An 18,042-nucleotide genomic window follows, 5' to 3' on the forward strand; every position below is an offset into this window, starting at 1 on the left:
TGGTAAGGACAGAGGTTCCTGAAGACCTGCTCTGCCTTTAGCTAGCGGTCTGGGTAGCCTGGTCTGGCATGCAACTAACTACCCATTACCAAGAGGAAGGACCTAGAGCATATGAACCAAGAAAGTGATGCCATACTGTTTAATCTCTACTTATCTGAGCATAATGTCTGTAATTTTGTATCTCCTCAATTCAAATATTTTGCTTGGCTTGTTTCCTTTTGAAATATCCTGATGTTGTAGGGTCTGAACCAGAGCAAAAAGACAGTCATTCCCAGTTAGACCAGGAGAACACTCCCAGGGACCAGGTCTGGGGGTGGCAGATCTGACTGGTGGAAAATAGAGCAGAGAGGGAAACCAATGGCAGCTGTGACTGTTGACTGCTTTGGGGGAGGGAGCAGAACAGTGAGAGATGTGAACATTTAGCTTCCACTTATGTGTTGAAATTATCATTGAGCCAAAAGGGAAAACAAAAGTAAAAGGATAAAGAGCTACCAAGGAAGAAAGATGGATTGATGTAGGTACGGTCCATCCAAACACAAATCTCTAATACCTTTCCTGTGGAATGGGCAAGAGCAGTGTCTTGTTAATTTCTAATGTCCTCCATGGCATCCAGCACAGAGCCCTGCATTTCTGTGCTTTATATTTGTCAAATGAATGGCAAAAGGCTCCCTTAAAGTCCTGCTCCAATGACTCACAAACCTTAGTGTCTGAAGTTCTTATCTCTATCTTTCCTAAACCACTCCTCTTGCAGTTTCATCCCTAATTTGCAGGGGGACATGAGTCAGAGGGCAGCAGAAGGGACCAGATTTTTACCTTTATTTATACTTTTACTGCTCCAGGGTAAATAATCCCAGTCATCGCCAATTCCTTAAGCAATTCCAGGTGCTATCTCCCAATTCTCTAATCACAAAATTCTTGGCTCAAGTGATTTTTAAAAGTTTCAATCGTCCATCTAGTTATAATGATCCCACCAACCCAGACAAGATGCACGAGCATCTGTTAACATGCCAGAAAGCTTCTCTCTATCCAGTATGGACCATCTCCGCTACAGTACAAGGAAAGGAATCCAAGGTTCCCAGGCCCCTCCTACCGAAGAATCCTCTCGAACTCATCTCGATCCCGTTGCACCTGAACAGCCAGAGCATGCTCCTTGAAAGCCACCTGTTCGAGCCGACTTTTCCGCAGCTCGGCCTCTGTTTCCATCTTCTTCTGCGCATTTTCCTTTTCCTTTCTGCGCCACTCTCTGTCTGCAACCTCCTGGTTGCGCTTGGCCCGCAAGGCATCCTGGGAAAATTGGCAGGGGACCAGTGAGGGCACAATATAGCTGGAAGTACAGACCAAGTGCCTTTAAGAAGACACCTACTTACAGACTCTGACAGTCTGCTTTGAAAAGCACCATGAATTTCTCTGGCAGCTAGTTATTCTAGGAAAGGATAAATGGAATCCTGTCATCAAACTTTTGGGTTAGAAGATAACCTGAGGGGTCATCTTGTCCTTCCAACCCACTCATCCCAGTTCTTTCCCTGTACCTCAGACATCTCCAGGCAGTCTTGAAATCACTTCTAATTTTAAAAACTGGTAATGATGGAGATACCACAGCTTCCCCTGGTGACACATTTCATTGGTTGGTTAAGGTTGAAAGTTTTTCTTTATGGAGCAGTGAAAAACTTTCTCTTGAACCTTAAGCACATGCTGCACTGCCCAATCCCTGCTGACACAGGCCTTGGGAGCAGACCCACCCTTTCCTTCTCAGACTACTGAAGTCTAAGTAACTTGCATCCTTTCCTCCACATCTCCACCCTCGAGGCCATTCTACAGGCTGTCAAAGGGATGGACAGGCAAGGGAATGGGAAAAGTAGAGGGAAGTCGAGACTAAGCAGGTACCTGTTCTGCCTGGTAATCCTGGGCCTTCTCCTGCATGGCCCTCAGGCGGGCGATCTCCTTCTCTTTCTCCCTCCGGATTCTCTCCTGCTCAGCCTCAAACTCTGCTTCTCGAGCCTGCCGGAAGGAAAGACCTTGTAGAACAATTGCCATTGCCCCAGTCTTGCAGAGTGAAACAAAATCCCTACAACAGACTTTCCAATATCCCCCCTACCACTTCCTGACTCCTTTTAAAATAGGACAAAATGAGGCCAGACACCATGACTCATGCCTATAATCCCAGCACTTTGGGAGGCTGAGGCAGGAGGACTGCTTGAGCCCAGGAGTTCAAGACCAGCCTAGGCCACAGAGAAAAACTCTGTCTGTATTAGAAATGTAAAAATTAGCCAGGCATGGTGGCATGTGCCTATAGTCCCAGCTACTCGGGAAGCTGAGGTAGGAGGATTGCTTGAACCTAGGAAGTCGAGGATGCAGTGAATCACGCTTGTATTACTGCATTCCCCTGGGCAACAGAGCAAGACCTTGTCTCAAAATAAATAAATAAATAAATAAGGTAAAATGAATTTAGCAATGCATGAACATAAAAACAATTAGCATTTATAAAATGCTTTATTGTTTACAAAACACTGTCCTATGTGTTATCCTGGAGAGCCCTCACAACATTTCATGAGACAGATATTATAGATGAGGAAACTGATGCTCAGAAAGATCAAGGGTCTTGCCCAAGATTGCACAGGAAGTAAACTACCTAACAGGATTTGAACACAGGTACCCTAACCCTGGCTTTCACACTCCTTCCACTATGTCATAGACAATTTTCAAGTTGCAAAGCTACTGGGGCAAGAAACAACTGTGGTTCTTTGCCTGTCTTGTAAAGTACAGCAGGTGGAAGTTATCTCATTAGTGCCTGGGCAAAGAGCCAAACATGCTTTGGGCAGTCCCACAGTGGTTACCAGATACTTAAAGAATGAACCATCAAAATTAGCTCCCTTTCCACCTCTCTGAAAAAACACACATATCCTTAAAAGCTTCCCAAGCCCAGCTTCCCAACTGCCATCCTTAAGCAATCATAAGATGAATGGTGCAGGTTGGAGGGAAATGTGACCTTAATAAAGAATCCTCCCAGCCCAGCATGGTGGCTCACACCTGTAATCCTCGCACTTTGGGAGGCTGAGGCAGGCAGATCACGAGGTAAAGAGATCAAACCAGTTGGGGCCAACATGGTGAAACTGCGTCTCTACTAAAAATACAAAAATTAGCTGAGCATGGTGGCGCGTGTCTGTAGTCCCAGCTACTCCAGAGACTGAGGCAGGAGAATCACTTGAAGTGGGAAGCAGAGGTTACAGGGAGCGGAGATGGCGCCACTGCACTCCAGCCTAGTGACAGAGCAAGACTCCATCTAAAAAAAAAAAACAAACAAACAAACAAAAAAAACCTTCCTTGGCCCTCATTTTACCTGACCAGATTTCTGTGAAGCCCAGTGAGTTGTCCCTGTAAGTTGTACAGGGCTGTTGCCAAGCTGCTTCCTCTGTCCACCCTGCCCTAGATAGCAGGACAGGGAACTCTGGGTGTTTCTACAACCAATCTCTGCTTTTAGCTCTGCAGGGGCAGCCCTGGCTGCAAGAATAAATACCACCATGAGGTCGGTAAGGGCTTGTGATATACGTAGATACTTACGGTGGACTGTGGACATGCCCAAGTGCCTGATCCTGTGGCCAGTCTCCCGCCTCTCCCAGCTACACCTTTCCATGATAAAGATAAGATATACTCCTCTCTTGCTTAGAAATTCATGGCAACTCCTTATCATTCCACCCTTCCAGTTCCACTCAAGGTCCAAGACACCCCAACAACTGCTCTTAGCTCTCCATCTCACTACCCTCATTTCTTATTATGTCCACTACAAACTCTCTGCTGCAGCCAGAAAACATGTGCACTAACTCCTACACAGAATTAGCTCATTATCCCCACCTTCATCCACTTGGGAAAATAGTGGTTGAGCTCCAATGGTATAGCATTATTCTAGGTATTTTCAGCCTAGTCTGACTGGACACATATTGAAGGATCCAGTATATTTTGAATCATCAATGACTATTTCACAGGATTATTGTAAAGATTAAAAGAGATAACACATGTTAGCACAGAGCCCATGCACAGACTAGGTGCTCACTAAATGATAGTTATGTGGTTGTTATTATGTAGGAATCATCTATGTCCCCAACCCTGCATTCTCACTCTATTGCTTGCATAGAGTGTCCCCAGCATCCAATAAGAATACTAAAGCCAATAAGTGAGCTTAGCTGAGCTTCATTTTCTGTGGTTTGTATTCAGAACATATAGGTGTACCAAATATGCTATTCAAATTATACTCATGCCCTCCCCTTGGCCTTCTTTAAAAATCACTACTATAGAGGAGCATAGAGAAGTATAATGTGCTTCTGTCGTGGAATTTCAAAACTAGCAGGGCAGACAAGACCAACACATGAAGAATTTAATAACTTTCCTGCCACTTTGAGTACTTCCTCCTCTTTTTATATAAATCCACGTTCACTTTATCTAAACCACTCTTAAAAGCCACCTTCTACTCTCCAAACCCCATAGATCCCAATCATTTTATTACTCAACTTTGCCCCAGAATGAACTGACACATTCATGAGCTACATTCATCTGCAACTGTCTGTTGGTATGGTTCTCTCCTCCACTGTGCATTTGCTCTGTCTTATAGGTTCTTTGGTGGGAGACAGGGGAAGACTATTTTCTGAGTCTAGCACCCAATACAGGATGCCCAATATAGGCATTTGCACAAGAAATTTATGTAACCTCTGACTCATGATTACCGGGGGTATAATTATGCAAGTCGTGACAAATCCACAAAAAACCTACTTTCACCAATGGTTTTAGTTTTCTTTTCTGCCTGCACATGGCCCTCATCCCAACTTCTAATCAAAGGTGTTAATGAGGATAAAGCTAATGTGGGTGTCCTTTCTAGGCTGTCTCTGTTAATAAACAAGTGGCCTGGCTAAGATGAAGAGACAAAGAAGCCAGGCCCTTGAACTAAGGATGTGTATCGTAGAACGAAGGTGCGGCTGCCTTCCACTGAAGTTCCCTCAGTTCTCGGCCCTCCTCTCCCTGTGACAGACATTCCATTCCTAGCCAAAGGTCCCAGAAACCTAGTCCCTACCATCTTCTTCTTGGTGAACTCCATCACCATCTGGTCCGCCAGCTTCTCCTGAGCCAGCAGCTCTGCTTTCTGTTTCTGGTTTTCATCATTGATGCGCTTAATCTCAGCTTGCATCTTCAGTTTTTGCTGCTGCCTTTGTTCCATGTCCTGCCCGCAAAAAAAAGAAAGCCTCAGAGTACAAAGAGGTAAGACGAGAAGCCACTGGCATCCAGAGATAGAGAGACGCAGATGGCGGGGGTGGGGGCGGGGGACAAATGCATTGCCTGCAGTCTAGCGTCCACAACTATCCTTTGTTAAAGCTGTTTTTCCAAGGGTCATCAATGCCCTCTTCAACCAAATGGCCTCTTTACAGTCTTCATCCAACTTGACTTTGTGGCAGCCCCTGATGCTATTGATCTCTATATTTTCAGGAAGCAGAAGGTCTTAAAGTTCCATGGAATTGCCTCTCACATGTTTTGCTAAATCCCACCCCTGTGGCTTTGCTCACGGTGCTTCCTCCTGCCTTCAATTTCCCTCTCCCATTCAAACCCAACTTTCACTCTCCAGTCAATAGTGACGACTGAAATAATACCTATTGCCCTAACTGAGTACTCTCTATTTCTTGAGCATTGTACACAGACTATCTCTAATACCTAAATATGTCCAAAAATCCTAAAAGGTAGGCCTCATTATCTCTCTTGCTCCAATAAAGAAAGTGTGGCCCAGCATTGAAGTGACTTCCCCACCGGCCACACAGCTTATAATCTCCAGAGCTAAAATTTTGAAACCTGTTCTGTGTAAATTAAAGTATCAACCTTCTCTGGAAATCTTGCTTGATTGCCTCAACTTTCAGTTCTCTCTCCATTTCTAAATTCCCTCTGCACTTCAGGTGGCGCCACACCTCTTGTAAGGTGATCATACACTGCCTTGCAGGTCCCCACTCATTTCATATGTGTTCGCTCTGCCCCAGTTACAGGACAAGGGACCTTGTGTCACACATCCTCTCTTCCCCAAAAACATGTAGCCCAATGCAAGGAAAATAGCAAATATTCGATAACCCATTGCTAAATGAGGCAGGGAAGGTAGGACCAAAGTGAGAGGCACGTGAGAAAGAAAAGAAAAAAAAGGTATTAGACGCAGAGAAACATTTGACGGAGATCAGAGTACTAATGTGAACAAGGTCCTCTTTAAGGAAGGATCCCTCTGCCTTTCCCAGCCTTGAGCCTTCAATGTCTCTCAATGATCAGACCACTTCTGAGCCAAGCACATTCTCAGGTGCAGAGGTGCATTGGAATTAGGGGAACAGCTGGCCCCTCAATCACCTCCAATCAATCTCAGACTCCTTAAGTTCTTCTATTGATTAACTCACCCCACCTCCCACACTATTTCCAGCTCCCTCCGTTTCTCCAAAGACTAAATCCCTCCCTGGCCTTCCAGCTCTTCCTCAGCCTAGCTGCTGCCCTGATAAGTCCAACCAAGGTAACTCTCCCTGTGTGTCTTCCTCTAGAGTTGGCTCTCTGCCAGCTTGGCTCACTGCCCAGTTCAGGGCTCCTTCCTTCAGGAAGCCTTCCGAACCGGAGCGGTACGGCAACTGTCTGCCTCTGAGGTCCATGTGGTGCATAAGTCACAGACATTCCCTCTCTCTCACCATACTCATTTCTTTGCACACTCCACTTTTCCCTTTCTGCTCCTCCAACTCTCACACTCCCTTTCCCCCTTCTCCCCTTCTTCCTTTCCTTTCTAACTGCTTCTCACTGATTTTACGCATGCTATTTGTATCCCAGACATCATTTAATCTCACTGGCCCTCAAAGCTAAAGATGCTGTTGATTTCTGATGTATGACATACATGCAATTATGTATTTATTTACTTCTTTCCCTATTTATTTACTTTTTGGATTGTTGTTTTTGTTGGTTCATTTCATTTCCAAGATACCAAAGGACTTTCCCTGTTTCTTTTGAAGCCTTTCCAAAGCAACCCCAGATAAACTCCCTTCACTCTTTTCCCGTTTGCTAGCAAGGTGGGAAACGTTGCCCTTAGTACCACCATGAGATGATACAGTAGGTCTAAAGCTGGGAAGGCACAGGTTTCTACGCTAAAATTGCCCAATAATACTTCCTGGAGACTCAAGGAGTGCCTGTTGGAAGGACATTAAAAGGATAATGACACAACATCAACGTAATGGTGCTGACTCATGGACTCCTAGAACTTCCTCAGTGAGTCCACCAATTCCCACTCCCCACATCTAGTTGGATTTTCCCGCCCTCACTTCTTGCCCATTACCCTGCATATTTGCCCCATAACTTTCCTTCTTGGCCCTTTCCCATTCTCTCTCCCCTGAGCCAGGAAATGGAGTAACTTGGGCAGGTCTCTCATTGTCTTCACTCTGCTATTCTCCTTCTCGTGCAGTTCATAGGGCTGTGTGCCCCTTCGGTTTCCCCAGCTACTCAGGTGATCTTCATTCCTCTTCTCTAGTAGCTCCTCACACTGCAGGTGTGGTGAGAAGGCTTCATAATTACAAGTCTGCCCACCTGCAGGACTCTTCACGTCCCCCTGTCACTCACAACCATCAAATGCACTAGCTGATGACAACTTGACAATTCATAAACACAGGGGAGGGAGAGAATTGTAAAAGAATATGTGTTCCACAAGTTAAATGGCACCATGAGGAGGCAATCAAACAAATTCAGAATGTGAGATATTCTTAAAGGCAACTGGCCTAGCTGCTTCAAAATATCAGTGTTATAAAAATGAATGAAGAGGGCCGGGCGCGGTGGCTCAAGCCTGTAATCCCAGCACTTTGGGAGGCCGAGACGGGCAGATCACGAGGTCAGGAGATCGAGACGCATCCTGGCTAACCCAGTGAAACTCTGTCTCTACTAAAAAATACAAAAAACTAGCCGAGTGAGGTGGCGGGCGCCTGTAGTCCCAGTACTCGGGAGGCTGAGGCAGGAGAATGGCGTGAACCCGGGAGGCGGAGCTTGCAGTGAGCTGAGATCCGGCCACTGCACTCCAGCCTGGGCGACAGAGCGAGACTCCGTCTCAAAAAAAAAAAAAAGAATGAAGAAATGAATGAATGAATGAATGGGGGAACTCTTCTAGATCAAAACAAACTAAAGAGACTCCACAATTTGCAAGGTTTGCAATGTGCAAACCTTGATTAACGTCTAGTTTGGAAACAAGAAAGCCAGAAAAACGTATTTGGAACAATTGGGGAATATAAATGTGCATTAACTATTAAATGACATTATGGAATCACTGAATTCAAGTTTTTTATGGAGGAGGTGATAATGGTATTGTCATGTAAGAGAGTGTCCGTGTTCTTTGGAGCTGCAGGCTGAAGCGTTTAGTGGCAGAGTGTCAAGATATCTGCAACTTACTTTCAAATAGTTTAACAATAAAAAAATACACATAGGCCGGGCGCGGTGGCTCAAGCCTGTAATCCCAGTACTTTGGGAGGCCGAGACGGGCAGATCACAAGGTCAGGAGATCGAGACCATCCTGGCTAACACAGTGAAACCCCGTCTCTACTAAAAAATGCAAAAAAACTAGCCGGGCGAGTTGGCGGGCGCCTGTAGTCCCAGCTACTGGGGAGGCTGAGGTAGGAGAATGGCGTAAACCCGGGAGGCGGAGCTTGCAGTGAGCGGAGATCCGGCCACTGCACTCCAGCCTGGGCGACAGAGCAAGACTCCGTCTCAAAAAATAAATAAATATAAATATATATATATATATATATATATACACACACACACACACACCCCCACACACCTAGAAAGAAACAAGCAACTAAGGTAAATGATTAACAATCATTAAATCTAGGTGAAGAGTTTATGGGTGTGATACAATTTTTTCAACTTTTCTGTCTGTGTGTACAAAATTTTCAAAATAAAAAATTGAGGAAAAAAAAATTATCCAAGTGCCTGCCATGTCCCTCACTGTGCTAGAGGGTTTTATACATTGTTACATCCCAGAAAAGGCACATAGAAGAGGACATTTTAAGTCTTCTTAGTTTGGGCAGGTATGTCATCATTTCTTTTGCAATAAATATGCCTACTAATTTTATTTGGACTAACAGGAAGAAAAGGTTTGGCTTCACCGCACAATTAATGACAATGGGATGCTATGTACTTTGAGTGAAGTAACAGCAGGGAGACTGGAACTCAGGTATTGCTACTGTTCATCTACAAAGTATATAATATCCCTAGGTGATTGAGGGAAGACCATAAAACATCCCTGTTTACTTGTGCAAGGCATGCAGCCATATATTTCCTTTATGTGTCTATTCACAATGATTTGTCAGCCTTGGACCCCAAGTCCCTGGAAGGAAGGGACAATATCTATCCAAATCACTGCTCATCCCCCAGCATGACACCATGGTGAAATAAATATTTAACATGGCAATAAAAAGTTGATGGTGATGATGTTGTGAAATGGGCATGTGCCTGGCAGAAAATCATTCAACACCCTGAAACCCCAGAGTCTTGAAGGGTTTTGGTGCTGCTGGTGGTGAAACGTGGCATTGTCTGTCTGGCCTGTTACCTTTAGATCTTCCTCTTGGAGCTGTTCCATATACTCCAGCATCTGCTCCTTCTCCTGCTCCCGCTGCTCAGCAAGCAGTGATCGCTCCTCCTGGTTCTTTTCCATCTGTTCCACAATTTGCCGCCTTCCTCTTGGAGAGAACAGTGCCACAGTGTCTTAGAAACCCAGGGTCCACGTCTCTCAGAGTCCAACCTCCATCTAAACAACCCTCAAGGTGGGTGGTGTCACAGAAACAATTGACAAGTGCCCCTTAAACATCGATATGCTTCATGAGCCCAGACCAAAGTCCTTCACCCAGGAAGGACCTCAAGGGTTAGCCTCCTTTCTCCTGAGCTCCTGGTTCCAGGGCTCACTTTTCCTGAGATTCTCCTTCTTTGTTTGCCCAAGAGGGGCACCCCACTTGATAAAACACTTTCTACCTTCCAGTATATAAAGAGTTTCTGAAATCCTACCACCTCCCAAATCTTCCCAGAGTAATCATAGGAAGCTAGCTGAATAGTAAAAAGCCAAACAAACAAACAAACAAAAAACAAAAAACAACAACAACAAAAAAAACCCAGGGTCTATAAGCAGTGTTGCCAGTGATTCCCTATGTGTTAATGGGGTGTCAACAAACTTGGAAGCATAGACCCCATGACACATGAGTAAAGGCTGGAAGAATGGGAGAAGACACAGATTAGGATAAGGATCGAGGGAAAAGAGTATGAGAGCCACATTCAGATGGAGTGCTCAAATGGCTTCATGACTCCAGATGAAGTAAACCGGAGTAAAGAGTAAAAGGGTTACATGAAAACAAGTTTGGCCTCAATATAAGGACCAGCTCAAATCATTACTGTTGCCTAATGAGACAGATTTTTCCTTTACTGGAGCTGTTTATGCAGAAGATGGACAGCCACTTAGCCACTAAATAACCTTTTACTGGGAACCTACTATAGTACACCAGGTACCTACCAGAAGTACAGAGGTGAATGTACCAGGTATAGTATACCAGGTACAGAGATGAATGGTTCCAGAGAATAGGATACAGCTGGGGAGATAAAACTGCCATTCAGTGTGGTACAAGGATTATTTATAGAGGTAATTCATGTATTGAATGGTTGGCGTTCTAAATCTAGGACACTATTATTCTATAATTTATTTCCTCTGGGACTTGTCCTTTTCAGCACAAAATGAAGGGGAGACTGAATTGATTCATCCTAACATGAATTAAGCACCTATTACAGGCCAAACACTCTACTAGGCTCAGAAGCTACAGAAATTGATACGATAGGACCTGTCCCCAATGAGCGTAGCATCTAGGAGGGTCAGAGAGCCACAGCACAAGAGCACAAGAGTAGGGTGCTGGAGTATAAACACAGCGTGATGGGCAGAGAGAAGGGAGCCACTAAGCCTGCCTGGTGACATGAGGGAGGTGACAGCAAAGCTATGTATAAAGGGAAGGAGAGAGCATTTTGCAGGAGGAAAAGGAGAGGAGGGTATTCAAAAAAAGAGAAAACAACAAAAAATTAAGAACTTGTGACATGGCCTGGCATGTTGGGGGCCTGGGAAAAAGCAGAAAGTAGATGGCAGGTAGGGGTAAGAAACGAGATTGCAGCGAGACTGTGAAGTGTCTCCCAAGATTTGGGAAATAAGCTTTTAAAAGTTCTGTGATTCCGGCCAGGCTCACGCCTGTAATGCCAACACTTTGGGAGGCTGAGGCCGGCTGATCACTTGAGGTCAGAAGTTTGAGATCAGCCTGGGTAACATGGTGAAACCCCATCTCTACTAAATACAAAAATTAGCCGGGTGTTGTTGTGCGTGCCTGTAATCCCAGCTACTTGGGAGGCTGAAGTAGAAGAATCGCTTGAACCCAGGAGGTGGAGATTACAGTGAGCCAAGATTATGCCACTACACTCCAGCCTGGGTGACAGACTGAGACTCCATCTCAAAAAAAAAAAAAAAAAAAAAAAAGGTTCTGTGATTCTGTGTATCACTTAGTGAAGTTTTAAGATAAGTAGATGACAATAATGACCATTTTGCATTTTTTCCCTCTTTGCTAGGCTACATGGACCTAAAGATACATGGAAATAGCTTAGAGAGGGAGATGCCAAAACCATGTCTTTACCTAATTCGTTCCTCCCTCCTCTTCCTGTCCAGTTCCTCCTGCCTTTGAATGGATTTCTGCCGCTCCACTTCCATCATCTGATCCAACCGCTTCTCCTCTGTGTCCAGTTCTTTTTGGATCTGCTGCTTCTCCAGGATTTGGGCATCCCGAATGGCATGGCACTTAGCATTGAGGATAATCTGGAGAGTGGGGATTAAACTGTGGCACTAGGCCTAGGGATGTGTAAGTTTAAGGGGAAGAAATGGGAACACAATGCTATACTGCTGAGCATGCCGGAGGTGTGCATGACTGCTCACAAGTCCGGGGAAATAAGAATGTTCTTATATTTACCTTTCCCCTGAATACAGTTGAGCTCAAAGATTTACCGGCCTCCCGCTAGGTGCCATGGTCTGTGCAAGGAGGGGCCTGGAATAGCATCTTTCAGGGAGCTACATCGTAGGGTTTTGGTGGTAATGGGTCACCCTTTGGAAATATGATGAAAGCAGTAGGCCCTCTCCTCCATCAAATTCACTTACAGATATACACACAAAATTTCTATAAAACTTCAGAGGTCCATTGTTCCACTTAGAGACCCATGAACTCCAGGTTGGACCCCTTGTTCTCCTCAGGGGAGCTAAGACACTCTTGCAGAGGCCAGGCCACAAGATTTTTAAGCTGGAAGAGCCCAACATGACACAAAAGGGATGAAAAGCCATGGGCCCATCCATAAGAACCCAAAAGTAAAACTAGAAAATTAAAGGAGGCAAATGTAGAGAAGATTTACCTGAGAGACAGAAATCAGAGGTGCAGGGATTGGGGAATCAGCACTTTTCATTTGGTAAGGAAATGAACCACGTGCAAATGAGTTACAACAGAATTCAAATGAGCCTCTGGTCTTTATGCTTTCAGCCAAAGGAAGAGCTTTAGGTACTCCAAAAGCATCCAATTGCCTCGACCACCATACGTGGCCAGAACTGAACTAACAGGATGAAAATAAAAGTAACACTTCACATTTAATTTACCAATCCACAGCCCACAAAGCCTCTCCCATCTATTAGCTTATTTCATCCTGCCAATGATTCCACAAAGCAGTTTTACCACCCTCAAGTTACAAATGAAGAAAGTGAGGCTCAGGGAGGGCAAGTGACTTGCCCAAGATCACACAGCAAGCAGGTGGCAGAGCCAGTCCTCACTGTGATCACTGCAACTACCACAGCAGGTGCAGCTCTCCTGCTGCCCCTCCCCTGCCCACACCCCCACCAGTCCCTGACCTTGTCCAGTGTGGGAATAAGAGGAGGGAGGCAGGATGGCAGTGAGCACTCAGAGGGAAGGGAGAGATGAAGAGCCCACCTTGCTCATGTCCTTGAGCTCCTCCTCCTGCTCCATCTGCAGCTTGTTGGCTCTCTGCAGGAGGTTCTGGGCCCGTTCCTTGGCTACCTCCTCCAGGTCACTGAGCTTCTTGTTGTTGTTCCACACCATCTCCTTCTGTTTCATGATCTTCTTTCGTGTCATCACTGCATCCTAAGGGAGACCAGTCTGGCTCAGTGCGGGATTATTTCATGCGCTCTGTGCCCTGGGTGCTAGCCTGGCTATCACAGGTGACCCAGTACAATTTTGCCTTGGCCAGTGATGACATCAGAACCAAGAAGTTCCACAGCCTGGCTTCATTCTCAGCCCTCCCCTTGGCCCCAGTTGCTCCCACCTCTCATCTCAGGTGTTGCTCTTTGGTCTCCTTTCTGCAATATTTCTTAAGTACGTAATTTGTGCCTCATTTCAGGGACCCCTAATGAGAGTTCCTCAGTACATTTTGATTCTGCCACCCATCTGCAGAGGCAAAGGCTTCGGGAGGTTAACTACCATGATGGCTTCCTTCTCCTTCTTGAAGGCCTGGTCCCTGGCCTCAAGTTCTTCTCTGGTCAGGGCATGGGATGCCCATTTGACTCGCTGAAACTCCTCAGGGCTGATGATTAGGGATTCCCCGGAGGGATCCTCTGTGGGAACACTGACACAAGAATGAACAGATTTAGGGAGGTGAGAGGGAAAGTTCTCGGCACCACACTTTAGGCTTCTCTGCTCTCTTCCCCTCTCCCCATCATGCCAGTGGACTTCTCCAGTGGCAGAAGAGACGGCAAGTGTGCCATGGGTCCATGGGGAGTAGAGGTTCCAAGGTGGGAGTCAGGTAGCACTGCAGGCTAAAAAGAGACATTTTAAGTCCTTTTTCTATAAGGTCCAACTCATATGTTACCTTCTCTGTGCAGCTGAGACCCACCCCCCATCATGTCCACATGTGCCCACTCTGCCCCCCCACCCACCAAGACCCAATAGATCACCTCCTCCTCTGAGCCCCCACTGCACTCTGTTCTTACTGCCTGTATCACAGCCAATCATGCAGGCTCTGTTTCCTTTACGAGCTCCTTCAGGATACAAACTCTGTCTTAACCACATTGGTAGCCTAGTCTCTGGCATAGCGCTTGCCACAGAGTGAGAATTCAAAACAAAGCTGTTGAATTAAACTTTAAAAACAGATTATTCCTCAAGGATGACATAAAAAGGGCAAGAGGACGCCAGACAAGGTTGATGTAGATGCTAGTTAGAAACCTAAGCTTCCCTGCCTATCCAGCCTAGAGAGAAGCTTTGAACCCTAAATATTAATTAAAATCTATGATCAACAATAGCCAGAGACGTCTATAGACCTCTCCTTTCTAGCTATCCAACGCATTCAACAAACCAATCGCTAATTATAATGATTACAAGCAAATGACATACATTAAAGATGGGGGAGGGAGTAGTTGGGGAGGTGGGAAGAAAGCTGCTTCTGGGTGAGGCAGGTACATGCCAATAAGACAGATGGTCTGAGACAGGAAGTGAAACCTCATCTAATAAAACTAGTGTGTGTGTGTTGGGGGAGGGTGGTCCAGGAGATGGACAGAATGAGTGAGTGGATTTGCAGCTTAGCCAAGATCTTGTGTTTCACGAAGCAGTGTGGCCCTAAACAGCCTAGGATCTGGAGTGACCAGCAGTGATCTGAATCTAAGACAGCAGTTCATACTACTTTCAGCAGCCCTGAAAAATAACCAGCCACTTGTCCTCTGACGTGTTTTCAGGATCAGATGGCTCCAAGAAGGAGCCCTTCCTCCAGCTCCAGGAGTGGCTGCAGGGCTCTAGCCACATCTGGCCACTTGATGCCAGGGCTGACCAGACACGGTCAGTAAGGGACCACAGTCCAACACAGCTCCCGGGGTGTGTCCCAGATGTGCTTCCCCAGCTGTGACACAGGTAGCATTTTCTGGGAATTAGGGTTTTTAGTGGGTGGAGCCAGGGCAGGGAGAACGGTTGTAAAGGGTGAAGCACTAACACAAGAGCTAAACCACCGAGCAGTGTTGGCTCATGGCACATGGTTGAGCTAGGCCTAAGCCCCACAGGAGGGGCTCAAGCCTGGGGGCAGCTCTAGTCAGGAAGCGGGGCTGAGCTAATCCCAAAGGAAACCAAGGAGCCCCTCTGAATTTCCTCTTACGGCCTTAGAGTCTGGGAGGAAGCCAGGGGTCTAATGAGGCATCTGGTCAGTTTCTCTTTGCTTCAGATTCTTAATGCAGCCGAAAGGAAGTGACTCATCTGGATCACTTCTCTTTAGGGAGGGCACTAATGGGGACTTAGAGAGGACTCACTAAGCACCTCCCCTCTACCAGTCCCTTAGCTCACACAGCCAGCCAGAAGTAAGGAAGGAGAATGAAGCTGAGAATAAAGGACAGTGGCAATAATAGATACAATGGGAGAAACAAGAGAGGCCAGGATGGAGAAGAAAGAAAGAACTATCAAACAAAAAGGGGAAAATGAATAGGAAAGAAGTGGGGATTGGACGGACAGAATGAAACCAGGTGGGTTTATCCATCTCCTTGCAAAGATCCTTAGCAAAAAGATAGGGACTGGGCAAAGAAGGACAGGGGACTGTGTACTCACATGAGCTCTCGGACCATGTCCCGGGTGATGAGCTGGATGGTCTCTGGCTTTCGATCCAAGCCCAAAGCAGTGAGAGTTTTTTGAAGGGTATGCTTATCTCGGAGCAGCACAATGGGGCTGTCACTCTGGCCCTGGGCTGGGGACTATGAGTTCAGAAAGAATAGCTTAGAAGCTTGTCACCCCCACTTCCTGCTGGTCAGTCCTAACTTCAAGGATAGAGCAGTGTGATGCCCTATATCTGAGCATGGCTGGATGTGTTCTGTACTGACCAGCTTTTCTTTTCTTTTCTTTTCTTTTTTCTTTTCTTTTTTTCTTTTGAGATGGAGTCTTGCTCTGTCACTCAGGCTAGAGTGTAGTGGCACAATCTTGGCTCACTACAACCACTGCCTCCCGAGTTCAAGCAATTCTCCTGCCTCAGTCTCCCGAGTAGCTGGGATTACAGACAACCACTACCACACCTGGCTAATTTTTGTGTTTTTAGAAGAGATGGGGTTTCTCCATGTTGGCCAGGCTGGTCTCAATCTCCTGACCTCAGGTGATCCGCCCACCTGGGCCTCCCAAAGTGCTGGGATTACAGGCGTGAGCCACCGTGCTGGGTCCTGACCAGTTTTTCAGAGAACAAGTCTCTTGTTCTTGCACAGATATTCCTTGCAGAACGGTAGGGATAGTAAAGAGTGGCGGTCACTAGTGTGTGTCTATACCTAGTCTAAAGTCATCAGGAATGAAAGCAAATTTCTGGTCTCTAGGTTTTCCTCTCTCCATGAAAGATTTTCCTTTACGAAAGAAGAAATAATTATCTCTCTAGGACCACACAGTGGGTTTGAAGCAATATAATTTGTTACAGACTCTTACAGTCTTTGACCTTGGTCATGTTAAATTCTTTCTTACAATTAAATTACTTTAACCCCCGCAAAAAGCCATACTGAGGGAGATAGAAATCGCTAAATGACCTGCAGAGGCCTACCCTTAAGATCTATGGGTAGTTCTCTACCAGCTCATTGAGTTGGTGCTGAGGTCAGTGAGTTAGAATTCAGCAAGAACACAGACTGTGTTTTTTTTGTTTTGTTTTTGTTTTTCAAAATTCTCCAACCTGAAGGAGTTAGATAACAAGAAAATGAAATCACCTGTTTCAGAAAATGTCTAAACACAGGAAAGGATGTGTCATTAATGCAGCCACTGTGATCCTGACCAGAGGCAGGGGGTGGCCCCACTTGTCCTACCTCACTTTGCACTCACTGTCCCCTGTGTGCTACTGCCACCTGGTGCCCATCTCTGCTTTCACGTGGGCACAACTCAGTCATGCCACAGGCCACTTCTGCCCTCTACTGCCTGTTGAGAGACTTCCTGAACTCTTACCCACCAATGAGGCCAAAGAAACTGGGCAAGGGACAAGCATTTTTCTGATAACCACCTTTTGCCAGCCAGCGTGACTGCTCCTGGAGAACTCAGCCAATTCCAAATCTCTCTTTGCTTTGACTAGAAAACTCCACATGTACCCACAACAACAGCAACAACAACACAAATGTCTGTAAGTGAAATTGCATTTCGGCCAGGTGGGGTGACTCACACCTGTAATGCCAGCACTTTGGGAGGTCAAGGCAGGCAGATTGCTTGAGCTTAGGAGTTCAAGACCAGTGTGGGGAACACGATGAAACCCTGTCCTTACAAAAAATACAAAAATCAGCCAGGCATGGTGGTGTGCACCTGTAGTCCCAACTACTTGGGAGGCTGAGGCAGGAGAATCACTTGAGCCTGGGAAGCGGAGGTGGCAGTGAGCCAAGATTGTACCATTGCACTGCAGCCTGGGTGACAGGAGTGAAACCCTGTCTTTAAAATAAATAAATAAATAAATGCATCTGTTGATCCTTTCCCTTACCAACAGGAAAACTGCTGCAGAGTGAGAGTCTTCTAAATGGATTAAGAAGCCTATCTTGATCCCTCTGGAGAGTCCTCTTCAATTCACAATGAAGATGTTGAAGAGCAACACCAACTCTCCTCTCCCCACCTTCCCCACTGGCAGAGGGATTCAGATCACTATTGGTGTCTCTCTTTCCCTTTTCCCCTTCTCTTAAACTCTCACTGCCCTTCTCTCCATGTCTCATTCTCTTTTTCTCCTTCCCTCTCTTCCTTCTCACCTACTAAACTCCATGTGTACCAAAATCAGTCAAAGCTCTATTATCTAGCTCTCTTTATCCAGACTAAAGGAGTTGTCAACCTCTTGGTCTAGACAACACTTGCAAATAAAGACCTGCTCATTTCCCAAAGCTAAATAATTGTTTTAGTTGAGCAACTGGGAAAGGAGGATGGTTTTGTGTTGTACTCTGATGCTATTATCCTTGGATGGAGGGGGAAGATGTTGCTCTTGTCTGCAAGCTTAGCCCATCAGCCCTCCAGCGGTTCCATCATGGAGCTCAACTGCAACTAT

General features: G+C 45.9%; 1 protein-coding gene and 1 long non-coding RNA gene across 6 annotated transcripts in view; one reads left to right on the forward strand and one right to left on the reverse strand.

The window, feature by feature from the left end:
- The window catches only part of CFAP45 (cilia and flagella associated protein 45), a 28,559-nt gene that overhangs the window by 3,465 nt on the left and 7,052 nt on the right, over positions 1–18,042 (reverse strand). For 3 of the 5 annotated variants that reach the window (XM_021925601.1, XM_021925607.2, XM_021925609.1), the window contains exons 3-11: positions 15,618–15,760; positions 13,518–13,662; positions 13,011–13,181; positions 12,445–12,639; positions 11,682–11,860; positions 9,578–9,707; positions 5,060–5,206; positions 1,885–1,998; positions 1,091–1,284 (exon numbers count right to left, since the gene is read on the reverse strand). In XM_021925601.1, coding sequence (XP_021781293.1) covers positions 1,091–1,284; positions 1,885–1,998; positions 5,060–5,206; positions 9,578–9,707; positions 11,682–11,860; positions 12,445–12,639; positions 13,011–13,181; positions 13,518–13,662; positions 15,618–15,760 — 1,418 coding nt within the window. The remainder of the gene's footprint in view (positions 1–1,090; positions 1,285–1,884; positions 1,999–5,059; positions 5,207–9,577; positions 9,708–11,681; positions 11,861–12,444; positions 12,640–13,010; positions 13,182–13,517; positions 13,663–15,617; positions 15,761–18,042) is intronic. The other 2 variants (XM_003892896.2, XM_021925610.1) reach the window with 1 other exon arrangement.
- On the forward strand, positions 17,031–17,887 carry LOC103877078. The gene is made up of 2 exons (XR_636640.4): positions 17,031–17,145; positions 17,500–17,887. It is a non-coding gene; the product is annotated as an uncharacterized LOC103877078 (long non-coding RNA).

This window comes from Papio anubis, chromosome 1 (assembly GCF_008728515.1).
Source record: "Papio anubis isolate 15944 chromosome 1, Panubis1.0, whole genome shotgun sequence".
NCBI classification, from domain to species: Eukaryota; Metazoa; Chordata; class Mammalia; order Primates; family Cercopithecidae; genus Papio; species Papio anubis.